This window comes from Neovison vison, chromosome 8 (assembly GCF_020171115.1).
Source record: "Neovison vison isolate M4711 chromosome 8, ASM_NN_V1, whole genome shotgun sequence".
NCBI lineage: Eukaryota > Metazoa > Chordata > Mammalia > Carnivora > Mustelidae > Neogale > Neogale vison.
Window position 1 is genome coordinate 85,292,679 of NC_058098.1, and position 18,971 is coordinate 85,311,649.

General features: G+C 36.9%; 1 protein-coding gene across 4 annotated transcripts in view; it reads right to left on the bottom strand.

Moving 5' to 3' along the window:
• The window catches only part of LOC122916524 (WD repeat containing planar cell polarity effector), a 455,082-nt gene that overhangs the window by 188,307 nt on the left and 247,804 nt on the right, over positions 1-18,971 (bottom strand). For all 4 annotated transcript variants that reach the window (XM_044264070.1, XM_044264072.1, XM_044264073.1 and 1 more), the window contains exon 13: positions 2,000-2,063. In XM_044264070.1, the coding sequence (XP_044120005.1) occupies positions 2,000-2,063 (64 nt within the window). The remainder of the gene's footprint in view (positions 1-1,999; positions 2,064-18,971) is intronic.

Sequence of the window (18,971 nt, forward strand, 5' to 3'; positions counted from 1 at the left end):
GACACAGAAAAAGCATCGCCAAGACCAGTGTAAAAGAGCTTTTTCTTGATGTTTTCTTCTAGAAGTTTTATGGTTTCCAATCTTACATTTAAGTCTTCAATTCATTTTTAGTTAGTTTTTGTGAGTGATATAAGGTCTAGGTTCATTCTTTTGCATGTGCATAGCCAATTTGCCTATCACTACTTACTGAAAAGGCTATTCTATCCTGTTGTTTGGTCTTTGTCAAAGACTAGCTGACCTGTAAATGTGGATTCATTTCTGGGCCCCTTATTCTATTCCATTTATCCATATGCCTGTTTTTATCCCACTACCATCCATAAAATAGAATACAATATAAACATTTAAGAAATGATAGACTTATGTTTACCAATATGGAAAACTATATTGCTGAGTGAAAAAACTCAAGTTCTAAACAAAAAGTACAGTATACACACACAAACACACACACATATTCACATAGAGGTATTTTAAAGGATGTGCATTTCTAGACTAGAAGATTTCAAGTGGATTTTACTTTTTTTCTCTATACTTTATGATATTGTTTACTTTCTATTATAGTATTATTTATTCTTACAATCAAAATATTCTATTTTCATCTAAGGTCTTGATGAATCATCTTGATTTTGCTTATAAAATATCTCCTCCTTTACATTTGTATAACTCAGGCCCTGTTTAAGGTCTTCATTACTTTTTACATAGCCATGTAATAAGAATAGTTGCTCTGTCTTAACAGTAGTAACACATGATATCTATATACTATTTACCAGTTTACAAAGTCTTTCAGTACATTGTCCTTAGACCCAAAAACAACCTTGCAAGTAAAGAAATATGATGAAAAGCTACCTTTACTGGAGTGAATAGAGGCAGAGGTGAAAAAGTAGAGATAAAGTCAGTGAGATGAAAAAAATCGAAAAAGTGTTATAACTCCTGAACTGTGATGTCAACATGCACAGATATTGGCCAAATAGTAAAACCTTCCCTCAATACACGAAAATGCCTGTTCGATTTGACAGAACAAAATACAAAATACAGATGCTAAATAACAGAAGGTTCATACTTTTGAAGTAATTAGAAAGGTTTTCTTCATGATCAATTAAAGTGCAATTTAAATGAATAATGCAAAGCTAGAATTCAAACAACAAACTCATTCCAAATCAAGTGACCTAAAGCCAAGAACCCATTTTAACATCTAAAGAATCGATGCTTAAACTACAAAAATGTCTTCATTGTGCAGAATATTCAAGTAAAAGAGCCTTCCAGAATTTTTTTGTTTTTGTTTTTAAGAAGCTTTTGCTTTATTGTTTCTTTGATGACAGTGAAGTTTCTGTGGCACAGAATATGTTAGGCAACCAGAAGAGGAACACCACCTTCATCTGATCTCACTGTGACATTGTGGTAAAAGATCTTGTAAGAAACTGCTACAGAGCACAGAGATCTGTAAGAAACTGCCAATTTTACTGCTTTTAGCTACTAAATGGGAAGATTAAAGTATATGTGAATTTATAACCCCCTGGATCTACTTTGCCCTGTGGTTACTTTAAAAATACAAGTGAGAACATCCATAATTTGTTACTTCATACTAAAATCTAAAGGACAAACTAAGCACATTCAAAATCTATCGTACATACTTTGCCTTATGTCCTAGCTGCTGTAGCTGTACTTTAGAGGATGGATTAAAAAGACATTTAAGCTTATTAGATAGAAAGGTGTCATCCCCTCACATCAAAGAACATGAAGAGAAAAATTCAAGAATTATAAATTCCTAGAAAACATAAAATATCCTTTGGGCCCTGGTAAGGAAAATGTCAGCAAGTCAAAAGAGACTAGATGGCTATTGACCAGTTTCATGAAGGGAAGGCTGCAAGCCAAGACGGAATAATGCTTTCCCACCATGTGTCTAAGGCACAAATGACACTAATCCTTTTTAATGGTCACAAAAGCTGACAACTTACTCAGCCTTAGAACTGAAGGAACAAAATCATCTCTGGGAATGACTCACCATAAACAGGTCACGAGCACCAATGTCAACTGCTAACAGAAATGCCTTTTCAAATCTCTGGTACCTATATGGAAGGAAAGAAATGTTATACGTTAGTTGTGAACAAAACCATAAAAGGAGAGAGCTGCTAGTTTAATGTATTTATGTGTTATTGTTTTTCGTTCTTCTGATGGGGAAAAGTATTTTCAAACAGTAGGGAATTTGCCTGTTGGGATTTCTATGTGAAATGTTATTGCACTTATGAGGAACTGAGGCAAAGAGCCTATTGAGGCCTTCAATGCAACTTTCAGGGATAAGTAGAACCCAGAGCAGATGCTGCTGAGTATAGGGAAAGGCTGGCTTAGGAAATAGGTCTCTCATAATTTTTAAATATATCGTGTTTTGTAAGAGAAAAGTATAAGGATATGGAAAATGTAGCAGGATAAAGGTAACAAATGAAATAATTACACTTTGGTGTTTCTTAGGTAGTAGGTGAGAAGTCAAATGTATTATTACAAAAGTTATATTTGTGAGTTTTGGAAAAAAAAATTCTAGGCTATTCCAAAGTGACAGTAAGTTGTTTCCAAATATTTTGAAGTATTTTCTAAATATGTGAAGTGATACTTGTCTACTCTTTTTTCACAATCATACCCTCTTTCCCTGAAGTATAACTTCAATAATTCTTTATGGTGAAAGTTTCACTTTATGCTAAGATACATTAATTTAATAATTAATTAATTAATTAAGTTACCTTTACAGAAAGTTTAAGATTTTGAGAGTAAAGCATGTCACGATCACATATTTTTTGCACAGAGGTTTAGAAGGTTGTTTTTGTTGTTGCTGTTGTTTGATCTGAATGCTGAGATTTATACAGATAAAATTGTGAGTTTTTCTGGTTCCAGAAACAAGCAGTTAAGTAACCAAGTTGTTCCCTGTTCTCTGTTTCATATTGTGAAATATAATAGTGTAAAATAGAAATACTTCAACTAAAACATATGAGAAATATGGATATTAGTTATTAACAGATTATATAAACTTTATTAATAAAAAAGTTACAGTAAGTAAAGTCCAACACAAATTAATGACTAATTGGAGATTAATCCCCAATCTCCTCCTTTGCCCTTCTTACTAGCCTCTCCAGTATTTACTTGAACTTCTTTCAACTATGGAAGATCAGAAAGTAACTATGTTTATTTTTGTTCCAGGAAGCTTACTGATTGATTCATTGTATATTCACTGGAGGTAGGATATAAAGAGAAAGAGGACAGGGGATTATAACAAGTTATACTACTTGTTCATTCAATCACTGCTATTTTGCATATGATCCCTCTACACTGAAAATTTTCTGGTAATAGTAATCGTCCACCTTCTAACGATCAAACAAATGGTAAGTCCTCCTCTTGCGTGCCCTTCATGCCACATTTAACATATAAATTTCCCTTCCTTTAAACCCCCCTTTCCTTCCCTTTGGAGATGCCATTCTTTTGTTTTCCAATTTCTGGCATTTTATCTTCTTAGTCTCCTTTCCTAGGTTTTTTCCCCCTCGGCCTACTCCATGAAGTTGATGTGTTATTGTACTCTTTTATTTACACTCACTACTCTAGTCTCCCCACTAATCTTACCCAGTTCATGGCATTGATAATTATATCAGGGACTCACAAATCTCTAGGATCCCTATCTTTCCTGAACCCAAAACTCTTATTTCTAGGTACCTTGAATTTAAAATGTCTAACATGTTCATTGATACATCAAGTTGGCAATCATATACAGGATAAATTAAAATTGGAGAGAGTGAAATTAAGAGGGGCAAGATAGGATGTATCTTCCTTCTAGGTGAGAGGTAATGAAGGGCACTATGGTTAAATGAAAGAATAGGGGTTGGCATCTGGTGGCATGATCAACCAGAAATACCAAAGGGAGCTCCCAACTACACTGCCTATAAAACACACATTAAAGTACATCACAGAATTCTAAAAAAATAAAATCTCTCCAAGGGCCCCCTAGCCTCAATCAAAAAATAGTAACCAAATTAAATCCCTTCATTAAAATGAGTAAAGATTCCTGAACAGAAAGCAAATACTGGGGGGCAGGGAGAGGTACTACTCCTCTAAGGGCCATCACATTCAAGTGACTGAACCCTGAATACGTCTCAAGGTAAAGATGCCAAACCCAAGACTTCTGATTAAACCAGGAGTTAAAATATTCCCAGGATATAGTGCACCTAACTTTGGCATTAAAAAAAAAAAATCATGTCTGGATTAAATCAGTTTTTTTAAAGTAGGCTCTGTGACCCCAAGACCTACAGTCCCATAATCTACCAACTGAACCAGCCAGGCACCCCTGGATTAAAGCATCTTTTATAGAAATCCCCAGGATTACCATCAATTAGAATAAAACAAATACGAGTTCACAATAAAAAACTACCAAATGCAGAGGTGCCTAGATGGCTCAGTTGGTTATGTGTCTGATTCTCAGGTCATGATCTCAGGTCATGAGATGGAGCCCTGCATCAGACTCCCTGCAGGGAGTCTTCTTGGGATTCTCTTTCTATCCTTTTGCCCTTCTCCCTGCTTGCGTGCTCTCTCTAAAATAAGTAAATCTTTAAAAAAAAAATCACCAAATGCATAGGAAAATAAGCTACTATGATGGAAAATAATTTCACAGGTTGTTTTTCCTTGTGGTATCTTATAGTTCATATATGCTTTCTTTATCCCTTTTTAAAACTTTTTAAAATTTAAATTCAATTCAATTAATACATACTGTATTATTAGTTTTAGAGGTAGAAAATTCAGTCATTCATCACTTTCATATGACACCCAGTGCTCATTACTTCAAATGCCCTCCTTAATGTCCATCACCCAGTTACTCTACCCTCCCACAGACCTCCCCACCAACAACCCTCAGTTTGTTCCCTATAGTTAAGAGTCTCCTATGGTTTACCTCCCTGTGTTCCTTTAATTTTTACTTCCTCTCCCCTAGGTTGATCTGTTTTGTTTCTTCAATTTCCACATATGAGTGAGATAATATATTTGTCTTTCCTCTGGCTTATTTCACATAGCATTTCACTTATTCACTTAGCATTGGGATATTAACCTTTTATCATCTATATGATTTACAAATACTTTCACTCATTCACTAGGCTGCTCTTTTGTCCTGTTGATGCTTTCCTTTGCTGTGCAGAGGCTTTTTATTTTGGTGTAGTCCTAATAGTTTAACTTTTACTTCTCTTGCCTAAGGAGACATATGAACAATGCTGTTTCTACAGCTTATATTGACAAATTTTACTATCTATGTTCACTTCAAGGAATTTTGTGGATTCAGGTCTCACATTTAGGTTTTTAATCCACTTTGAGTTTATTTTTTGTGTATGGTATAAGAAAGTCGTCCAGTTTCATTCTGCTGCATGTTGCTATTCAGTTTTCCTGGTACCATTTGTTGAAGAGACCGTCTTTTCCCCATTGTACATTCTTGTCTCCTTTGTTGTAGATTAACTGACCATAGAAGTGTAGGTTTATTTCTGGGCTGTTTATTCTGTTCCATGGATCTATGTGCCTATTTTTGTACCAGTACCATACTCTTTTGATTGCTACAGCTTTGTAGTATATCTGAAATCTGGGACTGTGGTACCTCCAGCTTTGTTCTTCTTTCTCAAAATTGCTTTGGCTACTCAGCTTATTTTGTAGTTCCATACAAATGCAAGGATAATTTGTTCTAGTTCTATGAATAGTACCATTGGAATTTTGATAAGGATTGCATGAAATGTGCAGATTGCTTTGGGTAGTATGAACATTTTAACAATATTGGCTCTTCTACTCCATAAGCATAAAATATCTTTCCATTTGTTCCATTTGCTTAATTTCTTTGATGAGTGTTTTATAGTTTTCAAAGTACAGGTCTTTCACCTCCTTGGTTAAGTTTATTTCTAGGTATTTTATTCTTTTTGGTGCAAATGCAAATTTTTTTTTCTTAATTTTCCTTTCTGCTACTTCATAATTAGTGTATAGAAATGTAACAGATTTTTGTATATGAATTTTTTATCCTGTAACTTTGCTGAATTCATTTATCAGGTCCAGTAGTTATTTGGTGGTCTTTAATGTTTTCTATATTTGGTATCATGTTGTCTGCAAATAGTGGAAGTTTTACTTCTTCCTTATCCATTTGGATACCTTTTATTTCACTTTCTTGTCTGACTGCTGCAGCTAGGACTTCGAGTACTAGGTTGAAAAAGGTGGTGAGAATGGACATTCTTATCTTGTTCCTGATGTCAGAGAAACATATATGAAAAACCCACAACTAATATAATGAGTTGAGAGCTTTTCTTCTACGATTAGGTTAGAATTCTTGATTTATGGTTTTTCTCATACATTTTAAATGCCATCCCACCACTTTCTGACTTCTAGGTTTCTAATGAAAAATAAGCTGTTAATATTACTGAGGATCCTGTCTACAAGATAAGTTGCTTTCTGCTTTACACTTTCAAGATTCTCTCTTTGGCTTCTGAATTTTGATTATAATGTGTTTTGATGTGGATCTTGAATTGATTCTATTCGAATTTCATCGTGTTTCTTGGATATGTAGATTCGTGCAGAATGCGATAATGCCTGTACCCCAGAAGTTGCTCAGGTTCTACTGATTTTTCTTCATTCTTTTTTTCCTCTGCTCCTCTAACTTGATAATTGTCCTATTTTACAGATTCTTCTGCCTGCTCAAATCTGTTGAGCCAATCTAGTGAATTTTTCATTTCAGCTATTATATTTTACAGATCAAATTTTTCTATTTAACTCCTTTTTATAATTTTGGTCTCTTTATTGCATTCTCTGACTGGTAAGACATCACCCTTCTGGTTCATTGTCTATGGTTTCCTTTAGCTCTTTGAGTTCATTTAAGCTCATAGTTGATATAAAGTCATTGTCTAAAAGCCCAAAGCTTGGGCTTCCCATGGGATACTGCTGACTTTATTTTTTCTTCCTGTGAATGGGCCATACTTGCCTGCTTCTTTGTATGCCTTTCCATATACATTTTCTGAAATTAGACATATTGAATATCATAATGTGATAACTCTGGAAATTAGATTCTTCCCCTCTCTAGGTTTTTCTGTGTTATTGAGAGTCCTCATCCAGTTGTTTATTGACATTCCCAAACTGTTTTTTGCAAGGCCTATATTCTTTGTCATGTGTGATCACCAAAGCCTGTTTCATTATCTCAGGAATCAGCCAGATATTTTTAAAAGGGAGTTGGGGGAAATTGGAAGGGGAGGTGAACCATGAAGACTGGACTCTGAAAAACAATCTGAGGGGTTTGAAGGGGCGGGGGGTGGGAGGTCGGGGTACCAGGTGGTGGGTATTATAGAGGGCATGGATTGCATGGAGCACTGGGTATGGTGCAAAAATAATGAATACTGTTATGCTGAAAATAAATAAAAATAAATTAAAAAAAAAAAACAAGAAACAAAAAACAAAAACAAAAACTCCTGACAGATGACCAGATAGAACTTTTTAAAAAAAATCCTGAAGCAACAAACAACTCTCCCAGTCTTTGTAGATTGGCTTGGAGTTAGGACACTCCTTCATTGCTTAGCCAAATTACCTACATACAATTCTGTCTTAGCCTTTCCTGCTTGCTTATGCAGAGCCCAAGGTCTTCCTTGAGACTTAGGTCCAGAGGTTCAGGTCTTACTGAGCATGTAACCAGTTTTAGGCACGTGTCTTGTACCTGTGATTCCCTGGTATATATGGTAGCCCTTCAAGGACTTTATGCCCCAAATATTTTCTCTTCAGTCTTCTCTTTCCCAGATCTGTTGGTCCAACTGCTGCTTTCCCCATTCTCCATCTCTTGCCTGAGACAGCTATGCATGTTATATGTCTTTAAATGCTTTTCACATGTGTGAATATTTTTGTCAGAGATGCTGTTCTGGCCAGTTGGAGGCAAAACAAAACCAAGCCTCTGCACTGGCCCCTCTAGAAACCAAAGACTGGTCAAAATGCAAAATGCATAACCACAGTGTTTTAGAACAAGGTCCATCATGGCCATTTGGCACCAGCTAGGTAACACCAGAAATGCTGACCACTGTCATACTGGGGAATGGAGGACAGCAGATAAACAAAGATGCCTTTTGAGTTTCTGAGAATCAGCACAATATTTAACATCCACTGTCTTTATTAAGTACTCTGATTGTTATATGTTTTTAAATTAGATTCTAGAGTTTAAGTTAATTCTGCCAGTTTTGTTTGCTTAATGATTGCTTCAGTGGAAGGACTGATTCTTGGAGCTCCCTACTCTGCTGTTTTCATGTCATCTCTCCCACTTCTATTTATAGAACTCAATGTGGCACTCATGAGAATATCTCTCTCAGATCTCCTACTGCAGGAAGTATAACTGACTGACAGCCCCAGCTGCTGCATTTTGAAATGTATCATTGTGTTTTCCCATTAAGGCTACACTTTCCACAAGCTGCTCCTGGATAATGACTGCGGACAGTTGAGATATTAAGTTGAGATCCTGAGATACCATTCCTGAGTGACATGGGATTCTTCAGATGGGCAACATGCTTGATGACTTCTGAACGCAGAAAGCCTTAGAACTTTCTTTAGAACTGTTCTGTGGTGTACTTTGGTGGGTGGTAGAGGCTGTGGATAGGCAATACTTACTAAATAGACAATGGAATAGGCTAATTATTACTAAGTTATATTTATGCCCTAAGGAAGCATAATGAGAGACTGAGTGCTCTTTTCTTTCCATTTCTTTCCTTTTTCTGAGTGTTATTTTCTAAAAGTTACTAGCCAGGGAGCCACTTTACTAGCTTACAGAGGTCCTTATCTTCTACATTTGAAAAGCAGACACAGCTGACAGATGGGAGACCTAACTGTTAGAGTCATAGAATTCTAGAGACATTTGGATGTACCACCAAGGCAGGGAAGTCTACTTTTGGGTCAATGCCCTGTTTAAAAACACATGGGATCCTGATATCTGGGATGGGTACATGTGGATATATGCCTTTCAGAGTGTTGACAGTGCAGATCCCCTGAATCTGAGCTAGCAATTCCTCTACAGTAGAAGATTCTGTAGATAACTCTCCCCACAATCCAACAAATATTCCCTACCCTCAGGAAATGCTCCTACCCTTCTCCTGGATGCTAGCCTGATAACTGGGGTTAAAGCTCAGCACAGTCCAGGTGGGGACATGATAGATATGATAAACCAGGAGACCACACACTTAAAGAGTTGCAAGATTTAGCCAGCATGTGCCAGTAAAAACACGGGATGTGGAATGGAAGATACGATAAATAAGAATTCATTAATGTGGGGAGCACTCTTTCAGGATATGGAATTTAACATCCTATCAAGGACTCCAGGCTGCTGGGATAAATTGCTAGTGGAATGGCTTTTAAAAGCTTGGGAAAAAAACCAACCACAACAACCCACAATCGCCAGTACTCAATAAAGTGGAAATGCCTGGAGATGGCAAACAGTCCAAAGAGACAGAAATTAGATAGTAGTGAGGGAGAGGATGAATACTACTTGCAGCCATGAGATGCAATTCAGTGACAATGGATATAGTTTTATCTTACTAACTTCCCTTTTATATCTCCAGTTTCCACAGAGTAGTTGCTCTCTGGACCTATGTGAAAAAGAGATCTGTACATTGGTATTCATGAGAATGCACCTCTGAGACCTCTGACTTCAGGAAACAAAATAGATAAATAGCTTTGGCTATTGTGATGTGAAATACATCACTGCACCTACACTGAGGCTACATTCCTGCAAGCTGTACCCAGCCAATGAATGAAGCAGGGATTCACAGGCAGGTCCATTCCTGCGAGACATGGACCTGTCTAGTCATTGTCTTTTGCCTAGCTTGTGGAGTCTCACTCTATGCATTAATTAATTATCACAGCTGACTGAAGAAGGCCTCAGAAATACCTTCAATAAATATCATAACCCCACCAACAACAATAGCAAAGTATCATTTATTGAGATCTACTCTATACTAGTTACTATTCTAAGTACTTTCTATGTATTAACTGATGTAATCTTCATAACAACCCTATCAGATTGGTACTATTGTTATATTCCATTTAATAATGAGAAAACTCAAGCACAGAGAGGTTAAGTAAAAGTTGCCATACAAAATATAGAATACCCAGTTAAATTTGAGTTTCAGATAATGAATAATTTTTTATTTTTTATTTTTTAAAGCATCTATTTATTTGAGAGGGAGAGAGGGAGAGAGAAGGAGCAAGGGACAGGGGCAAAGGGAGAGGGAGCAGCAGACTCCCCACTGAGTAGGGAGCCTGATGCAGGCTTGATCCTAGGACCCTGGGATCATGACCTGAGCTGAAGGCAGATGCTTAACCAACTGAGCCACCCAGGTTCCCTGAATAATTCTTTAGTGTCCATATCCCATACAATATTTGGGACTTACCTATACTAGATAATTCTATATTACCTGAAATTCACGATTAACTGGGCATCTTTTATTTTTATTCGCTAAATAAGACTGGCAACTTTAAACCTGCTCAAGGTCCCATTTCTACTTGTATAGCAATCTGGCTCCAAAACTTAAACCCTCTTCTATAACACCACTCTAATACCAATAGAAGAGAATGAACTATGTGCTACAGGCTTATAGGTCTTTTTTTTTTTTTTTTTTTTTTTTTTTTTCTTATATCAGGTCTGTGGTTCTTGGGTTTCTGAGTTCCAGATCAGAAATGCCATGTGGTGAGAGGAGTAAGATGAAGGAGGAGCAGGAGACCTAAATTTCGTCGGATCTCAGAAATTCAACTAGGTAGTTATCAAACCATTATGAACACCTACAAACTCAACAGGAGATTGAAGAAAAGAACAGCAACAATTCTAGGAATAGAAAAGTGACCACTTTCAGGAACATAGGATGTGTGGAGAAGTGAATCCAAGGCTATACTCGGGAAGAGAGACTGGGGGGGGGGGGGCTGGCTCCTGACAAGTGGATGAACAGCAGAGCACAAAATCAGAACTTTTAGAAATCAGGTCCACTGAGGAATGGCACTCCAGTGCCTTAGTGGGGTGTGGATCCCTCTCTGGGACAGTGCAGTCTCAGGTCCCTTGGGGTCACAGAAAGAAAGGGGGGTGCCTGAGTGTGGCAGAGCTTCCAGGTATGAGAGTGGGGAAACTGGCTGCAAAGACAGGGCCGAGGAGTGGGGTCTCAGCTTGGGGTTGCCATGAACTGTGATCGCTGGCACAGATGAGCCATTGCTCTTTGAGCAGGGACCTCTCTGGCAGATCCACAGACCCCCCCCTTCCTCTACCAGGAGGAGGGGCATGGGAGAACGCTGCAGGAATCTGCTGGGCTTGGAGATTCCAAACGGGGCCATGTGCCAGAGACAGAAACAGTTGGTCATGTGCTGGGTGAGCATGGAGGGCGCCCAGAGACCAGGGAGACGGGAGGAATAGACTGCTTTTCTCTGCGTACGCACTGAGGAAGGGGGCCCCAAGCTCTCAGTTCCTCTGGGTTGGAGACTGGGAGGCCACCATCTTCATTCTCCTCTCCCAAAGTTCTATGGGAAGCACTCAGGGAATTAAAAGCTACAGAGAGCAAAACCAAGCAGATTACTTAGCCTGGCCCCTGGCAAGGGAGGTGCAATTCCACCTCAGGCGAAGACATCTGACAGTGACTGCAACAGACCCCTCCCCAGAAGATAAGCAAGACCATCCAGCTAAGACCAAGTTCACTGATCAAGGAGAACTGCAAAACTCCAGAGCTAGGAGATGACAGCACATAAAATTCATGGCTTTTTCCCCATGAGTCTTTAGTCTTTCAAAGTTAAATTTTTAAATTTTATTATTTTCTTATTCTATTTTTAAAATTTTTCTTCTTTCATATTTTAACCTTTTTTATCTATTTTCTTATCAATAACTTTTAAAAAATATTTTAAAATTTTCATGGTTATACTCATATTCTATCCCTTCATTGTATTTAACCTTATTTTCTGTAGACATATAAGTTTTTCTTTTATTTAATTAAAAATTTTATTTATTTATTTATTTATTTGACAGAGAGAACGAGAGATCACAAGTAGGCAGAGAGGCAAGCAGAGAGAGGCAGGTAAGCAGGCTCCCTGCTGAGAAGAGAGCCTGATGCGGGGCTCGATCCCAGGACCCTAAGTTCATGACCCCAGCTGAAGGCAGAGGCTTAACCCTCTGAACCACCCAGGTGCCTCAAGTTTTTCTTTCTTTAAAATTTTGGGATAAGTTTATTCTAACAGATCAAAATATACCCTAAATCTAGCATATAGCTTTGTTCTATTCTCCAGCCTAATCACATTCTCTTTTTTTCTTTTTTCAACCAACTTCTTATCCTTTTTTAATTTTCATCTTTACAGTCATATTCCATCCCTTCATCGTGTTTACCCTTATTTTTATATATATAAGTTTTTCTTTAAAATTTTGGGAGGCACTTTCTTCTAACAGACCAAAATACACCCAAAATCAACTGTGTTGCTTTGTTCTATTTGCCAATCTAATCTAATATACACATACAGATCTAATACATATGGGTCTCTATACGTCTAGAGATCTAACCATATGTGTGTGTGTGTGTGTATATGTATATGCATATATGTGTGTATATATATATATATTTTTTTTTTTTTTCTCCTTTCTTCCCCCGACACCCCCCAGTTTTTGGCCTCTTCTGATTTAATTAGTGTAGACTTTCCTGGGGTCATTACTACCCTTTCAGTATTTTGTTCTCATTCATCTATTCTCTGGATAAAATGAGAAGGCGGCCTCAAAAAAAAAAAAAAAAAAAAGAACAAGAGGCAGTACCTATGCCTAGGGACCTAGTCAATATGGATATTAGTAACATGTCAGAAGATTCTAGTTGGGCTTGAAAAAAGCATTGAAGATACTAGAGAGCCCCTTTCTGGAGAAATAAAAGAACTAAAATCTAACCAAGTTGAAATCAAAAAAGCTATTAATGAAGTGCAATAGAAAATGGAGGTTCTTCCTGCTAGGATAAATAAGGCAGAAGAGAGAATCAGTGATATAGAAGACCAAATGATGGAGAATAAAGAAGCTGAGAAAAAGAGAGATAAACATCTATTGGACCATGAGGGGAGAATTCGAGAGAAAAGTGATACCATAAGATGGAACAGTATTAGAATAATTGGGATCCCAGAAAAAGAAGAAAGAGCAAGAGGGGCGGAAGTATATTGAAGCAGACTCTCATGTTTGTCTCCCCCTCCAATTTTCCCTTAAGGAGAAAAAAAAAAAAGGTATATTGGAGCAAATTACAGCACATAACTTCCCTAATTTGGTGGAAGGAACAAGCATCAAAATCTAGGAGGCACAGAACCCCCCCCCTCAAAATCACTAGAAATAGGTCCATATCCCATCCACTAACAATAAAACTTACAAGTCTCAGTGACAAAGAGAATCCTGAAAGCAGCTTGGGACAAGAGGTCTGTACATACAATGGCAGAAATATTAGATTGGCAGTGGACCTATCCACAGAGACGTGGGAGGCCAGAAAAGACTGGCATGATATATTCATCACTAAACAAGAAAAATACACAGCCAAGAATACTATATTCAGCTAGGCTGTCACTGAAAGTAAAAAGCTTCCAGGATAAATGAAAAATAAAAGAATTTGCAAACACCAAACCAGCCCTACAGGAAATATTGAAAGGGGTCCTCTAAGCAAAGAGAGAGCCTACAAATAACATAGACCAGAAAGGAACAGAGACAATATTCAGTAATAGTCACCTTACAGGCAATACAATGGCACTAAACTAATATCTTTCAATAGTTACCCTGAATGTAAATGAGTGAAATTCCATAACCAAAAGACATAGGGTATCAGAATGGATTAAAAAAAACAAGACCCATATATGTGCTACCTGCAGGAAATTCATTTTAGACCCAAAGACACCTCCAGATTTAAAGTGAGGGGGTGGAAAACAATTTACCATGCTAATGGACATCAAGAGAAAGTTGGGGTGGCAATCCTTTTATCACATAAATTAGATTTTAAGCCAAAGACTATAATAAGAGATGAGGATGGACACAATATCATACTCAAAGGGTCTGTCCAACAAGAAGATCTAACAATTTTAAATATGTCCCTAATATGGGAGCAGCCAATTATATAAACCAATTAATAACAAAATCAAAGAAACACATCAACAATAATACAATAATAGAGTGGTGCAACCACTCTGGAAAACAGCATGGAGGTACCTCAAAAAGTTGAAAATAGAGCTACCCTACGATCCAGCAATTGCACTACTGGGTATTTACCTTAAAGATACAAATGTAGTGATCCGAAGGGGCACGTGCACCCACATGTTTATATCAGCAACATCCACAATAGCCAAACTATGGAAAGAACCTAGATGTCCATCAACAGATGAATGGATAAAGAAGATGTGGTACATATATACAATGGAATACTAGGTAGCTATCAAAACCCCCCAAATCTTGCCATTTGCAATGACATGGATGGAACTAGAGGGTATTAAGGTAAGTGAAATAAGTCAATCAGAGAAAGACAATTATCATATGATCTCTGATATGAGGAATTTGAGAGGCAGGGCAGGGTGTCATGGGGGGAAGGGAGGAAAAAATGAAACAAGATGACTGAGGAGGGAGACAAACCATAAGAGACTCTTAATCTCAAGAAACACACTGAGGGTTGGTGGAGGGGAGGGGGCTTGAAGGATAGGGTGGCTGGGTGAAGGACATTGGGGAGGGTATGTGCTATGATGAGTGCTGTGAATTGTGTAAGACCTGTACCTCTGAACCAAATAATACATTATAGGTAAATAAGAAGTAAATAAGAAGAAATGAGAAGAAAAAGAAGAAATAAGAAGAAAAAAAATGTGGGGAAAAAAAAAGAAAAGAAATGCTATGTTGCATTTATTTAAAAGGTATGACCAAACGGTTTCCATGTTTGGCTCTATAAAGAGATGAGCCAGTTCTCTCTTTGGCTTCTATAGCATGTTAGGGACCCAAAATTCTAACATTTTTAACCCTACAAGCTTTTAAATTAATATCATTCAAAAGTTATCATATGCTACATTGTCACCTATAAGTACATTTACTTTTATAAGGTGCTTACAAAATACCCCTAATGCACAAGTTCCTGTGTTAGAACTCAAAGGGTTAGAAAAACTAATGACATTAGCTCTTGACCTTAAGCAACTCACATTCTAGTAGGAGAAATGGTCAAAAACACAACAATAGTAGCTATCACACTTATTAAATACTGAATATATACTAGTTACTTATTATTTATAATCTTGGCAAATTATGTTTAAAGTTGGTAAATTATGAAGCTGGGATTGAAACCTGACCCTAGTGTTTGGGCCTTTCAAAAATTGAGTGCAACCTCCACAACTAACTAAAACCTCAGTAAGTGTTATACTAGAACTGTAAATTAAGCCTTAAGGGAGAATTCCCAACTAGTATATCCTCATCAATACTTACCAGGGGCTCTAACTGCTGTTGAGGTTATTGTGATGGTGTAAAATTGTTGGTGTTATATTTATTAAAGATATTATATCTGAGAACTTCTTCTATCAGTTATGATGAGTAAGCTGGAAATAGATTAGTCTTTTGCCCTAAACGTAATGGTAGAAGTCATTCATTGCTGTCATATGAATACTGATAACAGTATGTTGTAGTATGACACTATAATATGTAAAAAAAAAAAAAACCCACTAGCTTGAAAAATAATTCAATGTTAGTAAGTCAATATAAAATAAAAATATAACCCCCCAAATTAATGGCAGGAAGTATACTTTAAGAATAAGAATATAAGTAAAAGCAAGGGCCCTACTAAGGAGAGTAATAATACTGCTTAACAAATACTCCTCTAAAGAAAACTGTTCAGTCGGGATTTCTGAGAACACATATGACAACATATTCTGGTCCCAAAGACATCAAGACTTTCCATAATAGCTGAGTTGATGAAATACCAGTTAGACAGTGGTTTAACATGCTGAGAGAGGGAGATATATCTAAAAAGTATTGAGAAAAATGTTTCTGTGTTACTTCATGGAAACTTCAGCTGAGTTTGCCTCCAGTTTCTCCTGCTGGATAAGTAGGTCTGCATGCCTGTATGTTGAATATAGGAAGGAAAATCTGTTGATTAATAAATCTGTTAAACATTTACATAAACTGATTGTTCTGATTTCATCTGGGTTCAAAATCAAAGAGGAGAGGAGACTGGAACCAGTGTTGAGCACATGACCTCTACTATGGTCTGAATGCTTATGTGCCTCCAAAATTTCTTTTTCAATTTTTTAAAATTTTTATAGATATCCACTGAGCTTTTTATTTTTTAATTTAATTATCCAACATTAGTTAGGTTTGGCATAGTGTTCAATGATTCATTAGTTGTGTATAACACCCAGTGCTCATCACATCATGTGCCTCCCCAAAATTTTTGTTTTGAAAACCTAATTCTCAACATGAAGGCATCTGGACCATTAGGTAGGGCCTTTGGAAGGTGATTAGGTCATGAGGGCAGACCCTTATTAATGAGATTAATGCCGTTAAAAAAAGAGGCTTGAGAGGACTCCCTTACACCTTGTGAGGAATGTGTTGACTATGAAACCAGAAGATGGCCTTCACCCAAAAGTGACCAATCTGGTACCCTTGATCGTGGACGACTTCCCAACCCCCAGAACTGTGGAAAATAAATTTTTGTTATTTATAAGCCATCCAGTCAGTGGTATCTTGACAGGGTGGCCCAAAAGGACAAAGACAACCTCTGTGTGCCAGACCTTTTCCTGGCCCCTAGTAATACCAGGGACACACATACAGGGATGACACATTCTCCAACCTGGAGGGTGTTAGCTCTATGCCTTGGAAGCTTGTGTTCATTCCCTAAAAATAAGGTGAACTGGCTAGGAATTTACTGCCTCCTGCTATATCCTACTTGGTATCTAATGATGGCTACACTAATGAAAAACTAGCAATGTACTAGTTCCTTTTATGCAAATTAGCAAAGTACTTTTTTTCAAAATCATGGTTAAATCTGCATTCACTTAACTTTTCCAGCCCTGCTATTTCCCAAACTTTCTTAAAAATTAGCAATCACAATTTTTATTTTTGAGTAACTCACAAATGTAAAAGTGTTTTCTAATAATTGTTTTAATGGTTACAACACTCCCAAGAGTTTGATCTCCATTTTACAGACAAAGAGCCCATCAAAGACCCCTAGTCTTTGGTAAAACTGGGATGAAGAATCATATCCCTTGATTCCAATTCTCTTTTAACTCTACCACCAACAGCTTAGATACAGTTGAAGTCAAATTCTTCTCCATTTTCTTTGCACATTACAACTCATTACACTCATCCCCCAAACTATTCTAATAGTCTGCCTCAGTCTCTACTTGTTATTAGTCCTGGCAATACTTTCTAGCCCTCCCCAAAAAGCCCTTGTTGGTAGGATGTACTTAGCTTTGACTTATTTCACCTTCCTCCTTGGAATCACTTTATCTCTTAACTTATCCCCTTTCCTCATTCTTCCTATTATCTTTATCTATTCCTCTCTCTTCCTTCCTTCCACTATATTCTCTCCCTATTCCCTCTCCCTTCCTTCTTTTTTTCCATCTTCCCTCTTTCCTTTCCCTTTTTTCTCCTCCCTCCTTTTTTATATTCATATCTCAACACCATACCCTCAGTGTTTGAATGTTAGCATAATCCAACCACATCATTCTGGATCCAGCTCTACATTAAACATCCACAATGTCATCAAATAGTTTTTCAATATTTCCCTCATGTTTACAAAATACAAACTTGCATTTCCAAAGAATATCCATAAACTTAAAAAAATATATTTTTGAGAAGTCCAGTTGGTAAATCGACAAAGGACATGAAGAGATATTCACCAGAGTATATATGGATGGAAAATTAACACACAAAAAGATCCTCAACATCATTAGCCATCAGGGAAATGCAAATGAAAACTACAACAATGTACTACACGTCTATTATAACAGCTAAAATGAGTAACAGTGACAACGCTGGCAAGGATAAGGAGAAACTAGGTATTTCATATACCGCTGATAGGAAGGCAAAATGATATAGCCATTCAGAAAACAGTATGGCAGCTTCTGATAGAACACATGCAACTTTGCTTATGACTTTACAAGCACAGTCAGCATATATCACAGAGGAATGGAAATCCACATCTACACAAAAACCTGTATATGAATGTTCATGGAAGCTTTATTTGTAATAGCCCCAACCTAGAAATAGCCAAAATGTCTCTTGATATGTAAATTCCATGATTTTTAGAATTGTTCTTAATAGAATAACATTTCTTAGGAGAGTTGAATATAGGATATATGTAGAAAAGTAATATCCATTAAAAAATTTCCAAGAAATTTTTCTTTCTGCAAAAATTTTTCTTTACTGAACAAAACAAGCCAAACCTTAGCTTTGCATTAGACTAAAGACAAAATAATGGAAGCCTGTGTCTTCAGTTATGAACTGGTTTTATTTTAGGCTTAGGGTCTCAATGTCAGATGACATTAGTGAACATTTTTATATCTAACAAAAACTGATCAAGAAAACTACTTAAGCATAAGGAATAACACGGAGGACATTGGGAGATGGAGAGGAGAAGTGAGTTGGGGGAAATCGGAGGGGGAGACAAACTGTGAGAGACTGTGGACTCTGAGAAACAAACTTAGGGTTTTGGAGGGGAGAGGATTGGGGGGTTGGGTAAGCCTAGTAGTGGGTAGTATGGAAGGCACGTACTGCATGGAACACTGGATATGGTGCATAAACAATGAATTTTGGAACACTGAAAAAATAAAAATAAAATAAAATGAAAAAAAGAAAACTTTTATTCCCTTGCCCAAGCCTTTACTTTTTTTTGTTTTCATCTTCTAAATTCATTCCATTTTTCCCAACATGAAAATTTCTTAAATTGCCACAATACCTTATGCCAAACATAGATTTCTTTAATTATAATTATGAATGTAATACATTAATATTATCT